We start from the raw sequence: 25563 nt of genomic DNA, 5'->3' as shown, positions 1-25563 counted from the left end.
CAACCTATAAGATATAACATACTATTTAACAATTGGTGATACTAAATGCGATGCTGGTATTCTTTGCTTTAAAAAGTTTTTTTTGTTGCTGTAAAAAAACAAACTTGATGCCTCTGCCTTTCAGAAAGCAAAACAAAAATGTTTGGAAGCAAATATTTATCATTTTTATTTGCTACTTGGAAAGTTTTGTTTGCAATGTTGTGGCAGATATATCACTTCATAACCTTTCATTCAAATATTTAGGAAAGTATCCTTAAACATTGGTGAATAACAACAATAAAACACACCAAAACTGCGTTTGGTCTAATTTTGTTGTGAAAGGTGTAAATATTAATGTGTTAAGAAACACTTCACGCTTATGTCGCACACCTGTATATTGGAAATAGTGTTTGTCATCTTTGTGTTTGCGTGCAGGAGAGAAGCAGTGTGTCTATTAAAAACACCCTGCAAGTACATAGAAAGCTTCTTTTATTTGATTCTGTCTGTTGTAGATTCTCATTCATCTATATTGATTCCATTATAGTAGTGGGTAAAAAAGCAGTGAAGTGGACTTGGTTTATCTTTATTATAAAACACATTTTCTTCTTTTCCAAAAGGTTTTGAAATTTCCCACTTGGTGCTGTTATTTTACATTTTTAGAAATATTGCAGTGTAGTTTCTGGTTCAGATGATCTTGAGCCGGATATCGCTGCCAAAATATTAAATCAGCTTGAATCACAAGTAAATTTTGTGAGGTAATTACAAAAAAAGTTTTATATAACTAGTCACTAAAATTGAAAAACTTTGCAGCTTTGGTTGATAACTTTTTGGTAAGAATTTCTCATTTTAACGGTTGTGTCTAACATTTTTGTCTCATCAGTTGTGCAGACACTGGCACACAACTCTACAGCCACTCTCTCAGTAATCAAGGAATACCTCATCAATAAGCTGAAGAGAGAGAGCCAGCAAATAGAGGCAGATGACAAAAAGATTTCCCAGTACCGCGAGGAAACGTCTGTCCTCCGTTCTGAGATAAAGGAGCTCAAAACAAGGTCAGTCATGTCTGGAGGTTAGGAGATGGAACACACGCAAGCCTGCAAAGATACTGTAGTGAACTCAGAAAAGCTGAGCACTAAAATGTGCCATGCTGTCATTCCAATCCAGACAAGAAACATGACAGCTTGATTATTTGTTAAGGAAACCACGAGATCTAAATTGACCACCTCACACCGCTGCCTTTAGCTCAAGACAATATTCAACCAGAGCACATTAAACCAGCTTGATCTTGATGAATCAGTTTTAGAAAGTCTTTTATTAAACTCAATGCTGTCTAAATTGCTTTTTCTCACATCAGAAAATAAGGACACTGTCTGTTTCATCACTACAACAGGACAGACTACATTACACTGTCTATACAGTGCACCAAAAAGGATTTCTAGGTAGACACCAATTGTGCAAATGAGAGAGGCCTGTCTGTAATTTTCCTCATAGGTATACCTTAACTATGCGACAAAATGAGAAGAAAAAAAGGTCCACAATGTCTAATTTTTCTTAGAGAATTTATTTGTAAATTATGATTGAAATAGGTATTTGGTCGACAACAAAAGTTCAACTCAATACTTTGCTATATATACTTTGTTGACGATGACAGCAGTCAAACGTTTTCTTTAACTCTTCACAAGGGTTTCACAAACTGTTGCTGGTATTTTGGTCCATTCCTCCATACAGATCTCCTCTAGAGCAGTGATGTTTTGGGGCTGTCGCTGGGCAACACAGACTTTCAACTCCCTCCAAAGATTTAGCTAGGCCACTCCAGGACCTTGAAATGCTTCTTATGAAGACACTCCTTCGTTACCCGGGCAACGTGTGTTTGGGATTGTTGTCATGCTAAAAGACCCAGCCAGACGTTTCATCTTTAATGCCCTTGCTGATGTAAGGAGGTTTTCACTCAGAATGTGACGCTACATGGCCCCATTCATTCTTTCCTTTACACGGATCAGTCGTCCTGGTCCCTTTCACGGCCCCAAACCATGATGTTTCCACCCCCATGCTTTACAGTAGGTCTGGTGATCTTTGGATGCAGCTCAGCATTCTTTCTCCTCCAAACACGACCAGTAGAGTTCTTAACAAAATGTTCTATTGTGATTTCATCTGATCATAGGACATTCTCCCAATCCTCTTCTGGATCATCCAAATGCTCTCTAGCAGACTTTAGACGGGCCTGCACATGTACTGGCTTTAGCAGGGGGACACGTCTGGCCCTGCAGGGTTTGAGTCCCTGGTGGTGTAGTGTCTCACTGATGGTAGCCTTTGTTACTTTGGCACCAGCTCTCTGCATGTCATTCACTAGGTCCCCCGTGTGGTTCTTGGATTTTTGCTCACCATTCTTGTGAAAATTTTGATGTCACAGGGTGAGATCTTGGGGGGAGCCCCAGATGGAGGGAGATAATCAGTGGTCTTGTATGTCTTCCATTTCCTAATATTTGCTCCCACAGTTGATTTCTTCACACTAAGCTGCTTACCTGTTGCAGATTCAGTCTTCCAGTCTGGTGCAGGTCAACAGTTTGGTTTCTGGTGTCCTTAGACAGATCTTTGGTCTTGGCCATAGTGGAGTTTGGAGTGTGACTGTTTGAGGTTGTGGACAGGTGTCTTTTATATAGATAACCAGTTCAAACAGGAGTCATTAATACAGGTGGAGGACAGAGGATCCTCTACAGAAGAAGCTACAGGTCTGTGAGAGACAGAAATCTTGCTTGTTTGTAGGAGACCAAAAACTTATTTTCAACCATTTACAACCATTTACCTCCGGTGCCTGGCGGGGGGTGGTGGGGGCTCCGTTGGTCGGGGGGTCGGGTCCGGCGCCTGGGTTGGGCGGGCTGGGGCGCTGCGTGGTCCTCTGGGCTTGGGTGTGGGGGTGCGTGGTGGGGGGGTGGGGTGGTGGTCTGGCTTGGCTTGGGGGGGTGGTCCCTTTGCCTGTGCTGGGGGGGGTTGGCGGGGGGCGCTGCTCGGGGGGGGGGCCAGCGGCGCTGGATGGGCTTCCCACCTACACCTGGGGCTGGGATCGGCCCTTCCCTGGCTCTGGGGCGGGACGGGACAGCCCTCTTGGGGCCCCCGGTCGCTCTGGGTGTCATCCGCTTTGGCTGCGGGGTCTGGGGGGTGGTGGGGTGGGGGGTCTTGTCGGCCCTGCCTTGTGGGGGGGCATTCTGGGGGAGGGGGGGGGGCTCTATTGGTACGGGGCAGGGGGGGTTGACGGGTCGGGGTCTCCACTGAGGCCATCGGCGGTTTCCCCGGCCGGTCGGCTGCCTCGGTCCCGTCGAGGCCTGACCAGAGCTCTTCCAGGGCCGGCGTTTGGGGGTGGGGGCCTGGGCTTGCTCCTGGGGGGGGCCGACGCTTTCTGGCTCCTCTCTCTCTGTGTGGGGGGGGGTGGTGCTGGGCCTGGGGTGTCGGCGCCTCCGGGGGTGGGGCCCCTGGGCTGGGTGGGCCTGGCCCCCTTGCTGGGGGGGGGGGGGGGGGGGCAGCTGTCTGACCACCGGGGGACAGTCTACCAGCTGTCCCCAACTTACCCCCTTCCTCATATAACCTCATAATAGGGTGAGGGGGTGGGGGGCTTAGCCTGCGATGAGCCTTGGGGGGGGGGGTTTACTAGGCAGTGGCCCCCCTCCCATGGTTGCCGTATGGAGTGGGCCCCCCCTCTTTCGGTTTTATTTGCACCTTAGACATGTAGGGCCCTTGGTAGGGGGGGTGCTTGGACATCACTGCCAGCAAGCAGCGGATGTCCTCCTGGCACCCTACCCGCCAATTTTAACCACACCTTAGACATTTAGGGTCCCTTGGTGGGGAGGGTGAGGGGACGTCACTGTGAGTAATCAGGAGATGTCCCCTCAGTGCCCTACCCGCCAATTTTAACTGCACCCCCCTTAGCACACACACCCCTCCCCCCTCAATATATACATTCCAACATAAACACACACACATGCACACACACACCCTCTCAAACACACATACACGCACACACATTTTGCAAGGAAGGTGGGACCTAGGACCATCTGTCCCCTGCCTCTTCCCTGGTGGGGGGTACGGGCCCCTTTGCAACGGCGGCCGTGTCCCCGGGGTGCCGGCTTCCTGTGCCCGGCGGTGCTCTCTCCGCGCGGCGGGGGGGTTCACATTACATCTGAGCCGGGAGTGTTCGTGTCCCTGGGGGGTGGGTTCTGGTCCTTGCTCCTGGGCGCTGGGCCCCGCCATATTTCCAACTGTGGCCGAGCCTGGTCGGGCCATATTTACAACACCCCTTGTGGGCCCTCTTTTTTTTCCCCGGGGTTCCCCCCCTCTTGGGCGGGGGCGGCGGGCCCCTGCCCCGCTCCTCCCTGGACCGGCCGCGGGCCGGGCGGATGGCTGCCTGGAGCGCGGAGCGGGTCTCCCTTGGGGGGTCCTGGCTCGTACCTGGGGTTGGGGCGGGGGGATGCCCGGAACTCCTGGGTGGTGGTGGGGTGCCCGTCTGGGGCTGTGGGCGTCCGTCTCCGGTGGGGCCCTGCGTTGGGTTCTCCCGGCGCGGCGGGGGGGCTGCTCTCCTGGTTGGGCTGGGGCGGCGCTCTCTCTCCCTCCGTGCTTCCCTGCTCTCTGGCTCTGGGGGCCTTGCGGCGGTCCTGCTGGCCCTGGCCTGGGTGGCGGGCTTGGTCGCCCGGGCGGCGGTTGTTCCCTGCCGGTTCCCGTGTGGCGTTGGGGGGATTCCGGCTGCCGCTGCTGCTGCGGTGGGGGTCTTGGGGTGGGGATGGCTGGGCACTCTCCCTCCTTCTTTCCACGTTCCACCATCCATTTTAGAAGAACATAAACACTCACCTGAGCACAGGTGTTAGCTCACCTTTGCACTTACAGTTTGCATGACTGAATGACTGAAATATTTCACACTAGTTGGTTTTAAGGCATAAGTATGCGTGTGAACACTATCTGTTTTGTATATATGTCGACAGGTGGACATTTTTTGCAGCTAGCAGGTGTGTTTATAACATTTGAGTGTGTGTGTGGACAGGCTCCGCCCTTATTGTACTACATTTGAACGTTACCATAATGATTAACAACCAGTAAACTTGTTGCTTTATGCTGCTTCATGGTCTTATCCCCCTTCCCCTCCTATTATCACCCCCTACCCCCCCTCTCTCTATCGTCCCTCTCTCTTCTTCCCCTCTTTCCTTTTCCGTCCGGTCCAACACCAAAGATTTTCAGACATGATTGAAATTAATAAAGTCTGGCCTCAATTACAAAAGGGGTTTATCCAGACATACCTTTGGTTTGTCTGAAGATTAATAACCCCTCTTGTTAAAGTAAAATCTGTCCAACACAAGAGGCCCTCAGCTCTCATCTGTCTGCCCAGCTGTTGGACAGGACAAGTTAAAAAAAAAAAAAAAAAAAAAAAAAAAAAAAAAAAAAAAAAAAAAAAAAAAAAAAGAAAAATCAGACAATGTGATTATCTTGATTTTTTTCTTCACATTTTGTCTCATAATTGAAGTAAACCTGTGATGGAAATTACAGGCTTCTCTTATCTTTTAAGAGTGACATTACGTGATATACGAAGCCCATTGAGACGACTGTTGTGAATTTGGGCTATACAAATAAAGTTGAATTGAATTGAATTTACACAATTGGTGACTGACTACCGTACCCAGTAAAACACTGGCATGTATTAAATTAGACATCCACTGCACTTATAAAAAAGTAAAGCACCTTTTTCACTGCAAAATTTTGATTAGGTTGGTGGTCATGTTATGTTACTTCATTGCCAAAAATTTATTGTACAATTGTTCCCAGTGGTCATTTTATTATCGTTATACAGTTTTTAGCCAAAATGTAAAAAGACGGGGTTGTTTTTAAGACATATCTTCTGCAGAGCAGCAGGAGTTCATCAGAAATTTGCCTCTGGCTTGTGCTTGACTGTTGTTGTGGAAGTTACACAATGCTGATATTTTTGAGGTGCCGTGTAGGACATTATTCAGAATTAGCATTCATAAACACGTATGAAATCACATTGAAAATATATTTAATAATTAGGTTGCGGGGATGTAGTCTCTGCCTTAGCCAGTCTATCATAGTTTAAAGTTGTTACTTTGGTCCGAATTGTTTTAGGCTGCCCATACACATCACCATAGCAACGCTTTTGACTGCCGTTGAATTTTGCGATAATCAGATAACTTCCGTTTCTACTCAAATGCCTTCCGTTTCTCTCGAAATTTTCAGTAATATGTGTGAGAGGATTTTCACATGTGTATGTGAGAGATTTTCACATGTGTATGTGAGAGATTTTCACATGTGTATGTGAGGATTTTCACATGTGTATGTGAGAGATTTTCACATGTGTCTGTGAAGATTTTCACATGTGTATGTGAGAGATTTTCACATGTGTATGTGAGAGATTTTGAGATATGTATGTGAGGATTTTCACATGTGTCTGTGAGGATTTTCACATGTGTATGTGAGAAATTTTCACATGTGTCTGTGAGGATTTTCACATGTGTATGTGAGAGATTTTCACATGTGTATGTGAGGATTTTCACGTGTCTGTGAAGATTTTCACATGTGTATGTGAGGATTTTCAAATGTGTATGTGAGAGATTTTGAGATATGTATGTGAGGATTTTCACATGTGTATGCGAGAGATTTTCACATGTGTATGTGAGGATTTTCACATGTGTATGTGAGAGATTTCCACATGTGTATGTGAGGATTTTCACATGTGTCTGTGAGGATTTTCACATGTGTATGTGAGAGATTTTGAGATATGTATGTGAGGATTTTCACATGTGTATGTGAGGATTTTCACATGTGTATGTGAGAGATTTTCACATGTGTATGTGAGAGATTTTCACATGTGTATGTGAGAGATTTTCACATGTGTATGTGAGTGATTTTCACATGTGTATGTGAGAGATTTTCACATGTGTATGTGAGGATTTCACATGTGTATGTGAGATATTTTCACATGTGTATGTGAGGATTTCACATGTGTATGTGAGAGATTTTCACATGTGTATGTGAGAGATTTTCACATGTGTATGTGAGTGATTTTCACATGTGTATGTGAGAGATTTTCACATGTGTATGTGAGGATTTCACATGTGTATGTGAGAGATTTTCACATGTGTATGTGAGAGATTTTCACATGTGTATGTGAGAGATTTTCACATGTGTATGAGGATTTTCACATGTGTCTGTGAGGATTTTCACATGTGTATGTGAGAGATTTTCACATGTGTATGTGAGAGATTTTCACATGTGTATGTGAGGATTTTCACATGTGTATGTGAAAGATTTTCACATGTGTATGTGAGAGATTTTGAGATATGTATGTGAGGATTTTCACATGTGTATGCGAGAGATTTTCACATGTGTATGTGAAGATTTTCACATGTGTCTGTGAGGATTTTCACATGTGTATGTGAGAGATTTTCACATGTGTATGTGAGAGATTTTCACATGTGTATGTGAGTGATTTTCACATGTGTATGTGAGGATTTTCACATGTGTATGTGAGAGATTTTCACATGTGTATGTGAGGATTTTCACATGTGTCTGTGAGGATTTTCACATGTGTATGTCAGAGATTTTGAGATATGTATGTGAGGATTTTCACATGTGTATGCGAGAGATTTTCACATGTGTATGTGAGAGATTTTCACGTGTATGTCAGATATTTCACGTGTATGTGAGAGATTTTGAGATGTGTATGTGAGAGATTTTCGCATGTGTATGTGAGGATTTTCACATGTGTATGTGAGAGATTTTCACATGTGTATGTGAGAGATTTTCACATGTGCATGTGAGGATTTTCACATGTGTATGTGAGAGATTTTCACATTTGTATGTGAGGATTTTCACATGTGTATGTGAGAGATTTTCACATGTGTGAGAGATTTTCACATGTGTATGTGAGGATTTCACATGTGTATGTGAGATATTTTCACATGTGTATGTGAGGATTTCACATGTGTATGTGAGAGATTTTCACATGTGTATGTGAGAGATTTTCACATGTGTATGTGAGTGATTTTCACATGTGTATGTGAGAGATTTTCACATGTGTATGTGAGGATTTCACATGTGTATGTGAGAGATTTTCACATGTGTATGTGAGAGATTTTCACATGTGTATGTGAGAGATTTTCACATGTGTATGAGGATTTTCACATGTGTCTGTGAGGATTTTCACATGTGTATGTGAGAGATTTTCACATGTGTATGTGAGAGATTTTCACATGTGTATGTGAAAGATTTTCACATGTGTATGTGAGAGATTTTGAGATATGTATGTGAGGATTTTCACATGTGTATGCGAGAGATTTTCACATGTGTATGTGAAGATTTTCACATGTGTCTGTGAGGATTTTCACATGTGTATGTGAGAGATTTTCACATGTGTATGTGAGAGATTTTCACATGTGTATGTGAGTGATTTTCACATGTGTATGTGAGGATTTTCACATGTGTATGTGAGAGATTTTCACATGTGTATGTGAGGATTTTCACATGTGTCTGTGAGGATTTTCACATGTGTATGTCAGAGATTTTGAGATATGTATGTGAGGATTTTCACATGTGTATGCGAGAGATTTTCACATGTGTATGTGAGAGATTTTCACGTGTATGTCAGATATTTCACGTGTATGTGAGAGATTTTGAGATGTGTATGTGAGAGATTTTCGCATGTGTATGTGAGGATTTTCACATGTGTATGTGAGAGATTTTCACATGTGTATGTGAGAGATTTTCACATGTGCATGTGAGGATTTTCACATGTGTATGTGAGAGATTTTCACATTTGTATGTGAGGATTTTCACATGTGTATGTGAGAGATTTTCACATGTGTGAGAGATTTTCACATGTGTATGTGAGGATTTCACATGTGTATGTGAGATATTTTCACATGTGTATGTGAGGATTTCACATGTGTATGTGAGAGATTTTCACATGTGTATGTGAGAGATTTTCACATGTGTATGTGAGTGATTTTCACATGTGTATGTGAGAGATTTTCACATGTGTATGTGAGGATTTCACATGTGTATGTGAGAGATTTTCACATGTGTATGTGAGAGATTTTCACATGTGTATGTGAGAGATTTTCACATGTGTATGAGGATTTTCACATGTGTCTGTGAGGATTTTCACATGTGTATGTGAGAGATTTTCACATGTGTATGTGAGAGATTTTCACATGTGTATGTGAAAGATTTTCACATGTGTATGTGAGAGATTTTGAGATATGTATGTGAGGATTTTCACATGTGTATGCGAGAGATTTTCACATGTGTATGTGAAGATTTTCACATGTGTCTGTGAGGATTTTCACATGTGTATGTGAGAGATTTTCACATGTGTATGTGAGAGATTTTCACATGTGTATGTGAGTGATTTTCACATGTGTATGTGAGGATTTTCACATGTGTATGTGAGAGATTTTCACATGTGTATGTGAGGATTTTCACATGTGTCTGTGAGGATTTTCACATGTGTATGTCAGAGATTTTGAGATATGTATGTGAGGATTTTCACATGTGTATGCGAGAGATTTTCACATGTGTATGTGAGAGATTTTCACGTGTATGTCAGATATTTCACGTGTATGTGAGAGATTTTGAGATGTGTATGTGAGAGATTTTCGCATGTGTATGTGAGGATTTTCACATGTGTATGTGAGAGATTTTCACATGTGTATGTGAGAGATTTTCACATGTGTATGTGAGGATTTTCACATGTGTATGTGAGAGATTTTCACATTTGTATGTGAGGATTTTCACATGTGTGTGTGAGAGATTTTCACATGTGTATGTGAGTGATTTTCACATGTGTATGTGAGAGATTTACACATGTGTATGTGAGAGATTTTGAGATATGTGTGAGGATTTTCACATGTGTATGTGAGTGATTTTCACATGTGTATGTGAGAGATTTTCACATGTGTATGTGAGGATTTTCACGTGTATGTGAGGATTTTCATATGTGTATGTCAGATATTTCACTTGTGTATGTGAGAGATTTTGAGATGTGTATGTGAGAGATTTTCACATGTGTATGTGAGAGATTTTCACATGTGTATGTGAGGATTTTCACATGTGTATGTGAGGATTTTCACATGTGTATGTGAGAGATTTTGAGATATGTATGTGAGGATTTTCACATGTGTATGTGAGCGATTTTCACATGTGTATGTGAGGATTTTCACATGTGTATGTGAGAGACTTTCACATGTGTATGTGAGAGATTTTGAGATATGTATGTGAGGATTTTCACATGTGTATGCGAGAGATTTTCACATGTGTATGTGAAGATTTTCACATGTGTCTGTGAGGATTTTCACATGTGTATGTGAGAGATTTTCACATGTGTATGTGAGAGATTTTCACATGTGTATGTGAGTGATTTTCACGTGTATGTGAGGATTTTCACATGTGTATGTGAGAGATTTTCACATGTGTATGTGAGGATTTTCACATGTGTCTGTGAGGATTTTCACATGTGTGAGAGATTTTCACATGTGTATGTGAGTGATTTTCACATGTGTATGTGAGAGATTTACACATGTGTATGTGAGAGATTTTGAGATATGTATGTGAGGATTTTCACATGTGTATGCGAGAGATTTTCACATGTGTATGTGAGAGATTTTCACGTGTATGTCAGATATTTCACATGTGTATGTGAGAGATTTTGAGATGTGTATGTGAGAGATTTTCGCATGTGTATGTGAGGATTTTCACATGTGTATGTGAGAGATTTTCACATGTGTATGTGAGAGATTTTCACATGTGTATATGAGGATTTTCACATGTGTATGTGAGAGATTTTCACATTTGTATGTGAGGATTTTCACATGTGTATGTGAGGGATTTTCACGTGTGAGAGATTTTCACATGTATATGTGAGTGATTTTCACATGTGTATGTGAGAGATTTACACATGTGTATGTGAGAGATTTTGAGATATGTGTGAGGATTTTCACATGTGTATGTGAGTGATTTTCACATGTGTATGTGAGAGATTTTCAAATGTGTATGTGAGGATTTTCACGTGTATGTGAGGATTTTCATATGTGTATGTCAGATATTTCACATGTGTATGTGAGAGATTTTGAGATGTGTATGTGATAGATTTTCACATGTGTATGTGAGAGATTTTCACATGTGTATGTGAGGATTTTCACATGTGTATGTGAGGATTTTCACATGTGTATGTGAGAGATTTTGAGATGTGTGTGAGGATTTTCACATGTGTATGTGAGCGATTTTCACATGTGTATGTGAGGATTTTCACATGTGTATGTGAGAGACTTTCACATGTGTATGTGAGAGATTTTCACATGTGTATGTGAGGATTTTCACATGTGTATGTGAGAGATTTTCACATATGTATGTGAGGATTTTCATATGTGTATGTGAGTGATTTTCACATGTGTATGTGAGAGATTTTCACATGTGTATGTGAGGATTTTCACATGTGTATGTGAGGATTTTCACATGTGTATGTCAGATATTTCACATGTGTATGTGAGAGATTTTGAGATGTGTATGTGAGAGATTTTCACATGTGTATGTGAGAGATTTTCACATGTGTATGTGAGGATTTTCACATGTGTATGTGAGGATTTTCACATGTGTATGTGAGGACTTTCACATGTGTATGTGAGGACTTTCACATGTGTATGGGAGAGATTTTCACATGTGTATGGGAGAGATTTTCACATGTGCATGTGAGGATTTTCACATGTGTATGTGAGAAATTTTGAGATATGTATGTGAGGATTTTCACGTGTATGCGAGAGATTTTCACATGTGTATGTGAGAGATTTTCACGTGTATGTCAGATATTTCACATGTGTATGTGAGAGATTTTGAGATGTGTATGTGAGAGATTTTCGTATGTATATGTGAGGATTTTCACATGTGTATTTGAGAGATTTTCACATGTGTATGTGAGTGATTTTCACATGTGTATGTGAGGATTTTCACACGTGTATGTGAGAGATTTTCACATGTGTATGTGAGGATTTTCACATGTGTCTGTGAGGATTTTCACATGTGTATGTGAGAGATTTTCACGTGTATGTCAGATATTTCACATGTGTATGTGAGAGATTTTGAGATGTGTATGTGAGAGATTTTCGCATGTGTATGTGAGGATTTTCACATGTGTATGTGAGAGATTTTCACATGTGTATTTGAGAGATTTTCACATGTGTATGTGAGTGATTTTCACATGTGTATGTGAGGATTTTCACATGTGTATGTGAGAGATTTTCACGTGTATGTGAGGATTTTCACATGTGTATGAGAGATTTTCACATTTGTATGTGAGGATTTTCACATGTGTATGTGAGAGATTTTCACATGTGTGAGAGATTTTCACATGTGTATGTGAGTGATTTTCACATGTGTATGTGAGAGATTTTCACATGTGTATGTGAGAGATTTTCACATGTGTATGTGAGGATTTTCACCTGTGTATGTGAAAGATTTTCACATGTGTATGTGAGAGATTTTCACATGTGTATGTGAGAGATTTTCACGTGTATGTGAGAGATTTTCACATGTGTATGTGAGGGATTTTCACATGTGTATGTGAGGATTTTCACATGTGTATGTGAGAGATTTTCACATGTGTATGTGAGGATTTTCACATGTGTATGTGAGAGATTTTCACATGTGTATGTGAGAGATTTTCACATGTGTATGTGAGAGATTTTCACATGTGTATGTGAGAGATTTTCACATGTGTATGTGAGAGATTTTCACATGAACTGGCGGTTCCGGGTTATACAGCAGGACGCGTGGCGTGCCTCTCTGCGAATACAACTATCTTCAAATTACTTAAAAAGTTGATTTTTCTCCAAAAAAGAGAGCTGACCATGCCCCCGAAGAAACCCCAGGAATACGAAGAGCTCAAAAAGTCTCTTGACATTATTCAAGAAACGCTGAAAAGTTTTATGGATCAAGTGTCTGCTAAGCTAACACCACTCTGGGATATGATGGAAGAGTTCCGAAGATTTCGGGCTCAAAACGAGCAGCGAGAAAACCGGGTCGAGATTCTGGAGAAAAGACTGGACGATGTGGAACAGCAAGTAAGGATGAATAATGTCATTTTCACTGGAGTACCAATCAAGTCTCGAGCGAAGCTGAATGCAGCTGGAGCTAGTACTGCTAATGTTAGCGCTAGCGTAGCTAGCAGTTCTAATACGGAGATGGGTGCAGCGTCGCTGGAACAGCAAATACATTCATTTCTCACATCTAAAGGGATTTCCCTGGATCTCAATACCATCGAGACCTGCCACCTGCTCCCCAGGAGAAAGGAGACGGATAAACCAGCGATCCTCATCAGGTTTGTGAATCATAAACACAAGCTAGCTCTGATGAATCAACGCAAAAATCTCAGAGGATCTGCTGTTTATCTGAACGACCATCTGATCAGAAGGAATGCTGAAATCTCAAAACATGCACGGCTTCTCAGGAAGCGTAAGCAGATTGAGAACACTTGGGTTAAAGGCTGCAGGATTTACGTCAAACCACTCGGTCCAGAGGACCGGGCCAAGGTTCTGGTCGTGAACACCATGAAGGACTTTGAGAAGTGCTTGATTACGGTTGTCTGAAACAACGTGGAGTAATAAATCAAAGAGCCAAATAATTTCAAGAAATATGACACCTGGAATCATCACTTTCTCTGTATGTCTGACGTCACCTGAATAACAGCAGAGTTCTGACCTGCAGACAACTTGACCTCAACTTTCACCGCAGCTGATATCAGCTGAAGAAGGATATGGACCTGAATCTAATGTCTGCAGACATAACATGGAAGAAAACTATTAACTGTTTAAACCAAAAAAATCGGCTGTTATCAGTAAAAGAAGAAATGCCAACCTTGGACAATTCGACAGTTTATGGACCCTTTTTATTTTTCCCCTACAGCATTACTTGATTATATAAAAACATAAAATAAAAATACAAAAAAAATATAAAAAGAGTAAAACAAATGATTAATCACTTTTGAAAATTGTTAAATTGGTTGACTTTTGATGATATTACTTCACTAGCTCCTAAAATTGATAAATTGATTCAAAAATCTTTCCTAATGTAGCATAATTTTGCACATGTTTTTAACTTTTGATACTTGATGAAATTTTGCTATGAAAATTCCTGTAACAGTGTTGTGTCTATTTTACTGATATAGTATTATGTTTTAAAGCATATGAATCACTTTTAAAAGTAACATAATTTGCATATATTTCAGATGCTGCATTTGCCATGTTGATTTCTAAAATAGTTATTTTTGACGTAGTACTTAAGTAATTCATCTTTAGCATGTGCTTTATTGATACCTTATGATTGTTAATTCTGTCTGATAAAACCTAGGAACCGGATATTGATAAATCATGTAATAAAATGGTTATAGTATAACGGGGTGGGATTATATAAGTTCGCTTCCTTCCACTCCCTTTCAAGCAATATTTATTAATTATGTCTAATTATCCTAAGTTTGATTAGTTACTGTATGAATGTATAACTGATGATTATATTGCTTTTGTGTATTATTTCTATTTGATTGCTTGAAATAAACCATTTCAAATCAAATCAAATCAAATGTGTATGTGAGTGATTTTCACATGTGTATGTGAGAGATTTTCACATGTGTATGTGAGGATTTTCACATGTGTATGTGAGGATTTTCACATGTGTATGTGAGAGATTTTGAGATGTGTATGTGAGAGATTTTCACATGTGTATGTGAGGATTTTCACATGTGTATGTGAGGATTTTCACATGTGTATGTGAGAGATTTTCACATGTGTATGTGAGAGATTTTCACATGTGTATGTGAGAGATTTTCACATGTGTATGTCAGAGATTTTCACATGTGTATGTCAGAGATTTTCACATGTGTATGTCAGAGATTTTCACATGTGTATGTGAGGATTTTCACATGTGTATGTGAGAGATTTCACTAGTGTGTGTGTGAGATTTCATACGTGTTTATGAATGCTAATTCTGAATAATGTCCTACATGGCACCTCATAATATCCCATCATCCCTTTGTTTAGACTCTCCCGCTAGCTTACAGCCCCTCACTACCCCAAGCTAACATTAGTGTAGCAACAAAATGGCGAACTATATTGGGGCTTTGCAGCCATACAGTTTAGAGCCAAATACCAGCTAAGATGGGGAAAACAAATACGTACATGGATCCATTTGTCTTCAAGTGGAAGATCAGAATGCAGCAGAGCAGAGAGATTTTTGGCCTGCCTGTGGCAGTTGCTGCTTCACAAATCTGAGCTTTTTACAAACCGTAGGTTTTTATCTGCTCCTGATCCATCACAATTTGATCAAAGAAATACTCGGAAACACAGTTTTAATCTTAAATTATTTTATTTATGTCTTCCATCGGGAAAGAAATGCTACAAGAACGTGTTACAAAGACCATTTTCATTTTGGATTGGATGTTTAAGCAAAAGATGCACATTCAATTTGAATCAAATGGGTATAAGCAGGTTCTTTTAATACAGAGTGCATAAACTACTACATTTTAAGAAATTCATATAAATGTTTCCACAGTGCAAAGATATTCCAGAAGACCAAGTGCAACATGTGCAACAGCCCTTTGGAGCTACCTTCTGTTCATTTCCTGTGCAGTCACTCTTTTCACCAACATTGCTTTGAGAGCTATGCAGAGAGTGAGGCAGAATGTCCAACCTGCACTCCAGAGAACCGAAAAGTCATGGACATGTTGCGTTCTCAGGACCAGAAGCGTGATCTTCATGACCACTTCAACCGACAGGTAAAACCTAAATTATTGAGCCAGCCTATCATTATTAGCTCTATCTTTGTTCATATACAGTGGTTGAGAAAATAGTTGGTACCCCTCAGTTAAAGAAAGAAAGTCCACAATGCTCACTGAAATGACTTGAAACGTTCAAAAGTAACAATAAATTAAACTTTATTGAAAATTAAATCATCAAAATCAGTCATTACTTTTGAGTTTTTGATAAACAGAATTATTTAAAAAAACAAACTAATGAAATAGGGCTGGACAAAAATGATGAGCAAACTGCTCCAGTTGTCTCAGGTTTGACGGGTGTCTTCTCCAAATGGCATGTTTCAGCTCCTTCCACTGATGTTCAATGGGATTCAGATCTGGGCTCATAGAAGGCCACTTCAGAATAGTCCAACGCTTTTCTCTGAGCCATTCTTGGGGATTTTTGGCTGTGTGTTTTGGATCTTTGTCCTGTTGGAAGACCCATGACCTGCGACTGAGACCAAGCTTTCTGACACTAGGCAGCACATTTCTACCTAGAATGTCTTGATAATCTGGAGATTTCATCTTAACTTGCACAACTTCAAGACCCCCTGTGGCAGATGCAGCAAAGCAGCCCCAAAACAGAACTGAGCCCCCTCCATGTTTCACAGTAGGGACAGTGTTCTTTTGGTTGGATGCTTCATTTTTGAGTTTACGAACAGTGAGCTGATGTGCCTTACCAAAAAGCTCCAGTTTTGTCTCATCCGTCCAAAGGACATTTTCCCAGAAGCTTTGTGGCTTGTCAACATGCATTTTTGCAAATTCCAGTCTGGCTTTTTCGTGATTTCCATTCAACAGTGGCGTCCTCCTTGGCTTTTTCATGATCTCCATTCAACAGTGGTGTCCTCCTTGGCTTTTTCATGATTTCCATTCAACAGTGGTGTCCTCCTTGGCTTTTTCATGATTTCCATTCAACAGTGGTGTCCTCCTTGGCTTTTTCATGATTTCCATTCAACAGTGGTGTCCTCCTTGGCTTTTTCATGATTTCCATTCAACAGTGGTGTCCTCCTTGGCTTTTTCATGATTTCCATTCAACAGTGGTGTCCTCCTTGGCTTTTTTCTGATTTCCTTTCAACAGTGGTGTCCTCCTTGGTCGTCTCCCATGAAGTCCACTCTGGCTCAAACAACGAGGAATGGTGCGATCTGACACTGATGTACCTTGATCTAGGAGTTCACCTTTAATGTCTTTGGAGGTTGTTCTGGGCTCTTTGGATACAGTTCCAACTATCCGTCTCATCAGTTTGTCATCAATTTTCCTCTTCCATCGTCCAGGGAGGTTGGCTACTGTCCCGTGGGTCTTAAACTTCTGAATATGTGCCACTGTGGTCACAGGAACTCCAACCTGCTTAGAGATGGTTTTATAGCCTTTAGCTTTACCATGTTTGTCTATAATTGTGTTTCTAATATCCTGGGACAATTCTCTCCTTGGCTTTCTGTTGTCCATGTTCAGGGTGGTCCATACCTTTCCACCAAACAGCAATGTGACTATTTGTCTCCCTTTAAATAGGCAGACTGACTGATTATGGGTTTGAAAACAGCTGTGATATCAATCAAAGGACATACCTGAGTTCATCATGACCCCCTGGACAATTAGTTCTCAGTTTTATGGAGGTACCATCATTTATGTCCAGCCCTATTTCATTGTTGTTGTTTTTTAAATAATTCTGTTAATCAACAACTCAAAAGTAATGGCTGAATTTGATGATTTAAATTTCAATACATTTTAATTTATTGTTACTTTTGAACGTTTCAAGTCATTTCAGTGAGCATCGTGGACTTTCTTTAACTGAGGGGGATCAACTATTTTGTCTACCACTGTAGATAACAAGAAGGCTACAGATAACAAGGAGCCTTTACTCTCACGTCTGTTGTTTAAGATGATCGTCACACTTGCTTTGAAATCCAACTTCTCATCTGTGCACCTGGCATAAACCACTACACTCGCTGTCTTATGAGAACCCCCCTTTTACCCACATAATGGTATGAGTCTTGGCCTAATGTGGCATCCAAAAAAACAGTCTTGCTGTTTTCAGTGTGAACAGGAATGGGCTTTTTCCATTTGTTCAAAGCATTAATAATAATAATAATAAATAATAATAGGGCGGCGGTTCGATCACCACTCCCTCCAGCCATCTGTCGTTGTGTCCTTGGGCAAGACACTTCACCCTCGGTGACTCCAGTGTGGCTCCACTGGCGTGTGCATTTGTATGATTGTCCCGGTGATGGTCAGAGGCGCAAACTGGCAGCCACGCCTCTGTCAGTCTGCCCCAGGACAGCTGTGGCTACAACAGTAGTTACATCACCAAGAATGAATGAATAATGGACACACTGTAAGCGCTTTGAGTGACTTGAAAAGCGCAGATAAATCCAATCCATTATTATTTATTTATTTATTCGTTTATTTATTATTCATTTATTTAACAGGGACAGTGCACATTAAAAGCATGGCTGCAATGTGCCAGAATTAGCCCAAAGGCTATTTTTCATCTGTAGTCCCCAGACAGGTGTTAAAATTATTATTATTATTATTATTATTATTATTGTCTTCATTATTATTATTAATAATAATAATTTATTAATAATAATAATAATAAATAATATTTTAATATTATTATTATTAATAATAATAATGAATTTTATTTATATGGCGCCTTTCTAGACACCCAAAGTCGCCTTACAGATAGAAAATAATACAATACAATTAAAAGAAAGACACATTAGATAAAAACAAACAAAACAATAGAATCATAAAATGGATTAGGGTGGGTATGCTTGTCTGAAGAGGTGGGTTTTCAGATTTTTAGTGAACTACGGGAGTGAGGCAGTGAATAAAACAATTTTACTATAAATTTCAAGATTAATCTGAAACTTTGGCATTGTGGTTAAATAATTACCAACGTTAACAATACTTATTGGCATTTTATTAATCTACAGGATAAGATAAGGCTTTATTGATCCCAGTGGGGTTGTGTTTGTCCCAAACCATTTTAGTACTACTTTGGTTGTTTCATTGCATACAATGAGACAACAAAATGTCTGTTCAGAAAAAGTAAAAATAAGTATCAGATTTTTTCAATATTTATAAGGAAGCCCAGTTGTCTAGTGTATAATTGTTAAGCTTTGAGATGTTGTTTTCTTTGATCACATAACTGATATGTAAACTAATTTGTTTTTTTTTTTTTTTTTTTTTTTAGTTGCGCATCTCTAATGACGGTTTCTCAGTCGTCGCAGACTATTTTGGTCGAGGAGTGTTTAACAAGCTGACTCTGGTCACTGACCCCCCTGGTAGCAAGACTGTTGGAAGTCTAGAAGTTGACCTGCAGAGAGATCTTCTCATCCATACCAAGAAAAATAATTAGAAATCTCCATTTATGAGATTGTTCATGTCGGAAGCTGAAGTTTTCCTGTCCTATTCAGGAAGTGTCTAATGTATTTTACCCCAAAGATGCCATTTAATATCATGTCAAATGCTGAAGCTTCTTTTGGTGCTTTTGGTGGACATTTTTGCTCAACTGTGTTGAACTTGATAGTGTTAATTACTAGACATTATGACAGTTGTGTGTTTTATAACCCCACTAAATCACAGTAAAAAAAACAAAAAAAAAACAGGTAAGAGCCATGCTTATTTTTTGGTTTCCTTTAAATGGGGATTATAAAAGAAAAAAATGTATTGTTGTCTGCCATCTTTAAGGAAGAATAATAACGTATCATTCCGTGTAAAATAAAAAATGAAGAGTTGGCATTGGTATATTGTTTCCTTACACACACTTTCTTTTACTTGCCTCGGAGCAGTTGGTATAGTAATTGAACAAATAAAATGTGCCTATCTTCATGGCTTTATGCACTTGAAATAATACCCATTTCAAGGCTGCTACACTTTGCCACACATACAATGAGTGATACACAGCAATTAGTTTTACGTACTAAGCATAGTTTGGGTAGTCCATTTTGAACAGGAGCACAGCAGAATACAACTAAATGTACGAGCATTAAGAAAAAAAACAACCATAACATTAAAATCTATGCAGTTATTAGAAATGTAATTTTGTCAACATCAAGAAATACAAATGTGTGGGTGATTGATGGCACAATTTTACATTCCAACAACCATTTATGCTCCACACTCTAACATAAAGCAGTTTGTCTTTGTGCGTGTGACTCTGTGACGGGATTCAAAAAATCCCAGGGATCTTCTGGTGGACATTCTGTCAACAGTGTTTTGTTCAGGATACACCCACATAAGTGAGAACCTTCTCCGGAGGTCCTACCCACACCTCCTGCTCTATTAACACAAGGTGCTAATCAGCACACAATAGCAAATGACTGTCATTATAGATGGCAACCTTCAAGATGGAAGATGAAAAAAGGGGACTCAAATTAAATAAAGAGATGAAAAATGCCCAAGGAGAAAAGCCAGGATAAAATAAACTTTCCTCTGGTGGTTTAGCCTTATTTGCATCTCAGTGAGCACGGGCACACCACAGGGGTGCATCCTGAGCCCACTGCTGTTCAGTCTGCTCACGCATGACTGTGCAGCTCGATACAACACCAACCAAATTGTCAAATTTGCAGACGACTCAACAGTGATCGGTCTCATAAACGACAATAACGAGTCTGCTTACAGAATGGAGGTGGAGCAGCTAGCACTGTGGTGTACATCCCATAACCTCCAGATCAACGTGGACAAAACTAAAGAAATGGTAATTCAATTCAATTTTATTTGTATAGCCCAAATTCACAACAACAGTCGTCTCAATGAGCTTCGTATCGGTAATTGAAAAAGTAAAACAAAATCAATAGGATCATAAATACATAGAATTCAATAGGAAAATACTGAAATTAACAAACTGACTAAGCTATACTGGCATCCCTGCCCTTAGACCCCCCTTCGCGGTAAGGAAAAACTCCTAAAAAAACGGATTCCGGAATAAACAAAGAAACCTTAGTGGTGTCCACATGAAGGAGGGATCCTCCCCAGGACGGACAGGCGATTTACCAGAACTCATAGAGAAGAAATAATTTATCTAAATCTACAACTACATATTTAAAGTCCAGCAGACGAGCTTCTTCCAGCCGTGGTTGGGGGGACAGTCAGGGGCGCGAGTCGAGCCGGAGACAGGAACCACAGCCAGGTGTAGGAGGAGGAGCAGAGATGAGGCACACAGCCAGGAACAGGAGCACAGATGAGACAACTGGAGTCTGGAAGCACTCCCACTCCCCAGGAAGGGAGAGGGAAAGAGGGACAATACATGAATCGCACTGCACCAAACAGAGGCATGGAGAACTAAATGATGAATAATAATCAAGAATAGAGGAGAGAAGGAGGGTAGAAGTAGATGAGAAAAGAGGACAGAACCCCAGAGCACCATAGTTACCCCAGCTTCAACTTCTAGCAGCCTACTAAAAACAAAGTGTTGTTGTTATTAAGTTTAATGTAAAGGAGCCGGTTTAGCTCGTGCTGGTTTGAGGCGCCTTCCATCCGTGAAACCAGAGTTCAACTCCGGGCTGCTCCCTGTTCCCTTCTCTACTTCTGTGCCGGTCCCAAGCCCGGTTGCTTTGAGAGGGTTGCGTCAGGAAGGGCATCCAGCGTAAAACATTGCCAGGTTTACCATGCGACTCGTTAACTGTGGCGACCCCTGATGGGAAAAGCCGAAAAAGCAACAACATTAAGTTTAATTTAAACACATTAACATGAAGTTAAGTAATCTCAGAATACTAACTAGTCTGACAATAATCCTGTCAAAAGAGGAATGTTTTCAGTCTAATTTTGAATGTAAAAACTGAGTCGGCCTCTCTTCCATGAGCTGGGAGTTTATTCCATAAAACAGGGTCTTGGTGGCTAAACCCTCTACCTCCAACCATACTTTTACAAATTCTGCATTTTGTGAGTGAAGTGTTCTGTTTGGATGGTAAGGGACAATGAGGTCCCTTAATATAGGACGGGGCGATTATAGGTTAACAGGAGGATCTTGAACTTGATTCCAGGATCAACTGGGATCCAATGGAGCGAAACTAACACAGGAGTGATGTGTTCTCTTCTGCTAGTTCCTGCTCCATTCTGAACAAGCTGGAGACTTCTTAAGGAATTCTTAGGACACGCTGCTAACAAGGAGTTACAGTAATCCAGCCTCGACGTAACAAATGCATGGATGAGTTTTTCAGCATCACTCTTAGAAAGTATATTTCTGATCTTAGCTATATTTCGCAGGTGAAAAAAGGCAGTTCTACACGCCTAAGATATGTGAGCCTTAAATGATAAATCTTGGTCAAATAAAACCCCAAGGTTTCTAACTGTGGAATTGGGGGCTATACTTATACCATCCAGGGAGACTATCTGAGCAGACAGAGCATCTCTGAGGTTTTTAGGACCAAGTATGATGACCTCTGTTTTTTCTGGGTTCAAGAGGAGGTAATTAATTGTCATCCAGGTCTTGATGTCTCTGATGTAGGCGTTCAGTTTCACTGTATTGTCATTCTGGTCAGGTTTCATGGATAAATACAACTGCGTATCGTCGGCATAACAATGAAAATTAATGCTGTGTTTCCTGACTATGTTTCCTAGGGGTAGCATATAAAGCGTAAACAGGATCGGTCCCAAGACTGAGCCCTGTGGGACTCCATAGTTAACTTGAGTGCACTGAGAGGAATGGCCATTTACATTAACGAACTGATACCTATCGGACAGATAGGATTTCAACCACTGGAGGGCAGATCCTCTGATCCCTATGTCATGCTCTAATCTATGGAGTAAAATACCGTGGTCGATAGTGTCAAAGGCTGCACTGAGGTCCAACAGGACCAGAATAGAAAGTAGTCCCTTTTCAGAGGCCAACAACAAGTCAATAGAGACTCTAACTAGTGCAGTTTCCGTACTGTGGTGAGGTCTAAACCCCGACTGAAAGTCGTCAAAGTGGCTGTTGTCCTGTAGGTGGCAGTAAAGCTGCTTAACTACAACTCTTTCTAGGATTTTAGAAATAAAGGGGAGGTTTGATATTGGTCTATAGTTGGCCAACATGCTAGGATCCAAACTGGGCTTTTTCAGAAGAGGTTTAACAACTGCATATTTAAAAGACTGTGGCACGTAACCCGTTTCCAGAGAGGTATTTATCATTGTTAATATGGAATCATTAATTAGGGGGAATGTTTCTTTAAAAAGTCTAGTGGGAATTGGGTCTAACAGATAGGTTGAGGATTTGGAGGACGTAATAATAGATGCTATTTCTGCTTGATCCACAATAGTGAAGCAGTCTAATGTTACAGAGGTTTCTATGGAGGCCTCCACTTCTACCGCTTCAGCCTGCCATGGTCTGATAGTAGGAATAACTTGATTTAACTTATGTCTAATATTTGAGATTTTACTATCTACGCAGAGCTTTTTTATAATTTAATAGGCTATGTTTCCAGGTATTCAGAGACTGCTCTGAACCGGAGCGGCGCCATTCTCTTTCCAACTTACGGGTTTCATGTTTAAGAGAACGAGTTTCAGCGTTAAACCACGGTGCTACTCGGTTATTTCTGACGAACTTAGGTTTCAGGGGGGCAACAACATCGAGTGTACTCCTGAGGGCTTGTAAGGCATCATTAACAAAGTGGTCATTTATACTAGGACTGGTACTATGGGAGCTGGACTCAGAGTATTTTCTCAGAATGTTACTAAGTATTGGCTGAACTGTGTGTTTAAACTCAGACACAGAACAGTCAGTTAAGGTTCTTCTAAGCTGTTTCTTATTCACTGGGGCAGAAGGATGTTCCAGTGTAAACTGGGTTAGTGTAACCTTAACCCTTAAAAATGATGGGGTTAAGAGGAAGGACACTCAGCTGGCTGATCTCTATACCATGGGTTAGAACAAGGTCCAGGGTGTGCTTATGACAGTGAGTGGGTTCATTCACACTTTGGGTGAAACCAACATCATCTAATAAAGCTGCAAAAGCCTTTCCTAGACAGTCACTGGGCTCATCAACATGAATATGAAAATCCCCTATTATTATAGTTTGATCAGAATCTAAGACAATAGTCGATAGGAAGTCAGAAAACTCAGTTAAAAATTCTGAGTATGGGTGGGGGGGGGTGGGGGGGAATAAATGATTATGAATAAAACAGGTTTTCGAGTCTTCCTGTCTGGGTGATTTATAGACAATCTGATGCTTTCAAATGAATTATAATCATTTGTAATTTTAGGGCTGAGAAGTAAGCTAGACTGTGATATTACTGCCAAACCACCCCCCTTCCCCGAGATCCTGGATTTCTGATAGTTATTGGTGTGGGGGGGGGGGCTCAATGAACACACTGAGTTGCATAGACGCACCATTTGGCGCGCTGAGAGGAGATGGAAGAAGGATAGGCTTCACATTTCTTTGGAGATTTTAAAAAACTGTTAAACTGAGTATCGGGCGGCTGTCAAAAGGGCCAAGGCTCAGTATATTCCAAATTGAATGTCGGAAAATATTAGCAAGCCACAAACTCTTTTTAACTTCCTGAACTCTCTTTTAAACCCCTATGATTCATCATCTTTTACTCCTCCTTCTTCAATCTGTGAAAAGATTTTCTAGATATTTTATTGATAAAGTAAGTGCTGCCAGGCTTTTACCTTTGTCCTGCATCCCCAATTCGGCTATTTTATCTGCATCCTCTGCTGTGTTAGACCATTTTGAGCCTGTGACTATCTCAGAAATTTCTGAAATAGTTCAGCACCTGAGACCTTACTGTCCATGGGGACAGTGTTCCTCCCAGGTTGCTGAAGGAAGTTTTTAGTGCTATTGGTCCCTGGGTAGGGAATTTTATTAACATTTCTCTTTTAGGTTGTGTTCCAGGTGCCTTAAAACATGCTGTGGTACAACCACATCTTAAAAAGAGCAGCTTGGACCCTTCTGTTTTGTCTGTTTGATCACGAGCGGGAGCAGTCTCCAGAGTTCTAACTGTCTTTCATCTTCCAGCAACTCCAGCTTGCAGTTTCTGAATGCTGCACAACTGACTCTCATTTGCCAAATCAATCACAGCATACTTAAGCTCTGCACTGAGTTAAGATCAGTGCTAAATATTTTTTGTGCCAGTCTGCCTTCCTTACAGAGTGATATACTTGGACCTGATCTTCTGTCTCCTTATCCTGTTTCTGACTCTATTTGCCTACCGCCTGCCCGACTCTCGCCTGGATCCTGATTACCCCGTCTCTCCTCTGATGATCTTATGCCTGTTTCTGACTCCTGCCTGCCTGACTCTGATTTAGCTTTGTGGACTTTTAGCTGAGCTAATAAACCTGCTGTATTTGGATCCAGCCGTCTACCTGTTCTTGAGACAGTGCATCAGTACCAAGCCAGGTTTCAGTTAAAAAACATCAATTCAATTGGGAATTTCTATACTTAACATTGAAGAAATTTGGATTTAATGAAAAATCAATTAAGTGTATAGGTAGTCTATTTTACAAACCTACTGGTAGAATTAAAGTCAATGGGTCCCTTACAAATAGATTTAGGCTAGGAAGGGGAACTAGACAGGGCTGTTGGCTTAGCCCTGTACTCTATGCCCTTTATATCGAACCACTTGCCCAAATGGTGAGACAAGGCAGTCAGATAGCAGGAATAGACATCAGCGGACAGGTACATACCATTTGCCATTTTGCAGATGATGTTATGGTATATTCACTGTATCCAGTCAAGTCATTTGGTAATTTGATGAAGATTTTGGATAGATTTGGTCAATACTCCGAATATAAAATAAATATAAATAAACTCAGATACTCCTGTTTAATTGCGTTGCAAAT

General features: G+C 40.7%; 1 protein-coding gene across 4 annotated transcripts in view; it reads left to right on the top strand.

Annotated features, from left to right (window-relative positions):
• Window positions 1–19555, top strand: part of vps11 (VPS11 core subunit of CORVET and HOPS complexes) — a 46995-nt gene extending 27440 nt beyond the window's left edge. For 2 of the 4 annotated variants that reach the window (XM_078930297.1, XM_078930296.1), the window contains 3 exons: window positions 860–1031; window positions 15565–15787; window positions 19000–19547. In XM_078930297.1, coding sequence (XP_078786423.1) covers window positions 860–1031; window positions 15565–15787; window positions 19000–19164 — 560 coding nt within the window. In that variant the 3' untranslated portion in view covers window positions 19165–19547. 4 annotated transcript variants of the gene reach the window in all.
• Window positions 19556–25563: the final 6008 nt, after the last annotated feature.

This window comes from Oryzias latipes, chromosome 14, assembly GCF_053564925.1.
Source record: "Oryzias latipes strain Hd-rR chromosome 14, Olatipes_Hd-rR_3.1".
Lineage (NCBI taxonomy): Eukaryota > Metazoa > Chordata > Actinopteri > Beloniformes > Adrianichthyidae > Oryzias > Oryzias latipes.
The sequence above is the reverse complement of the archived record's forward strand: the minus strand, read 5'-3'. Positions and strand labels throughout refer to the sequence as shown.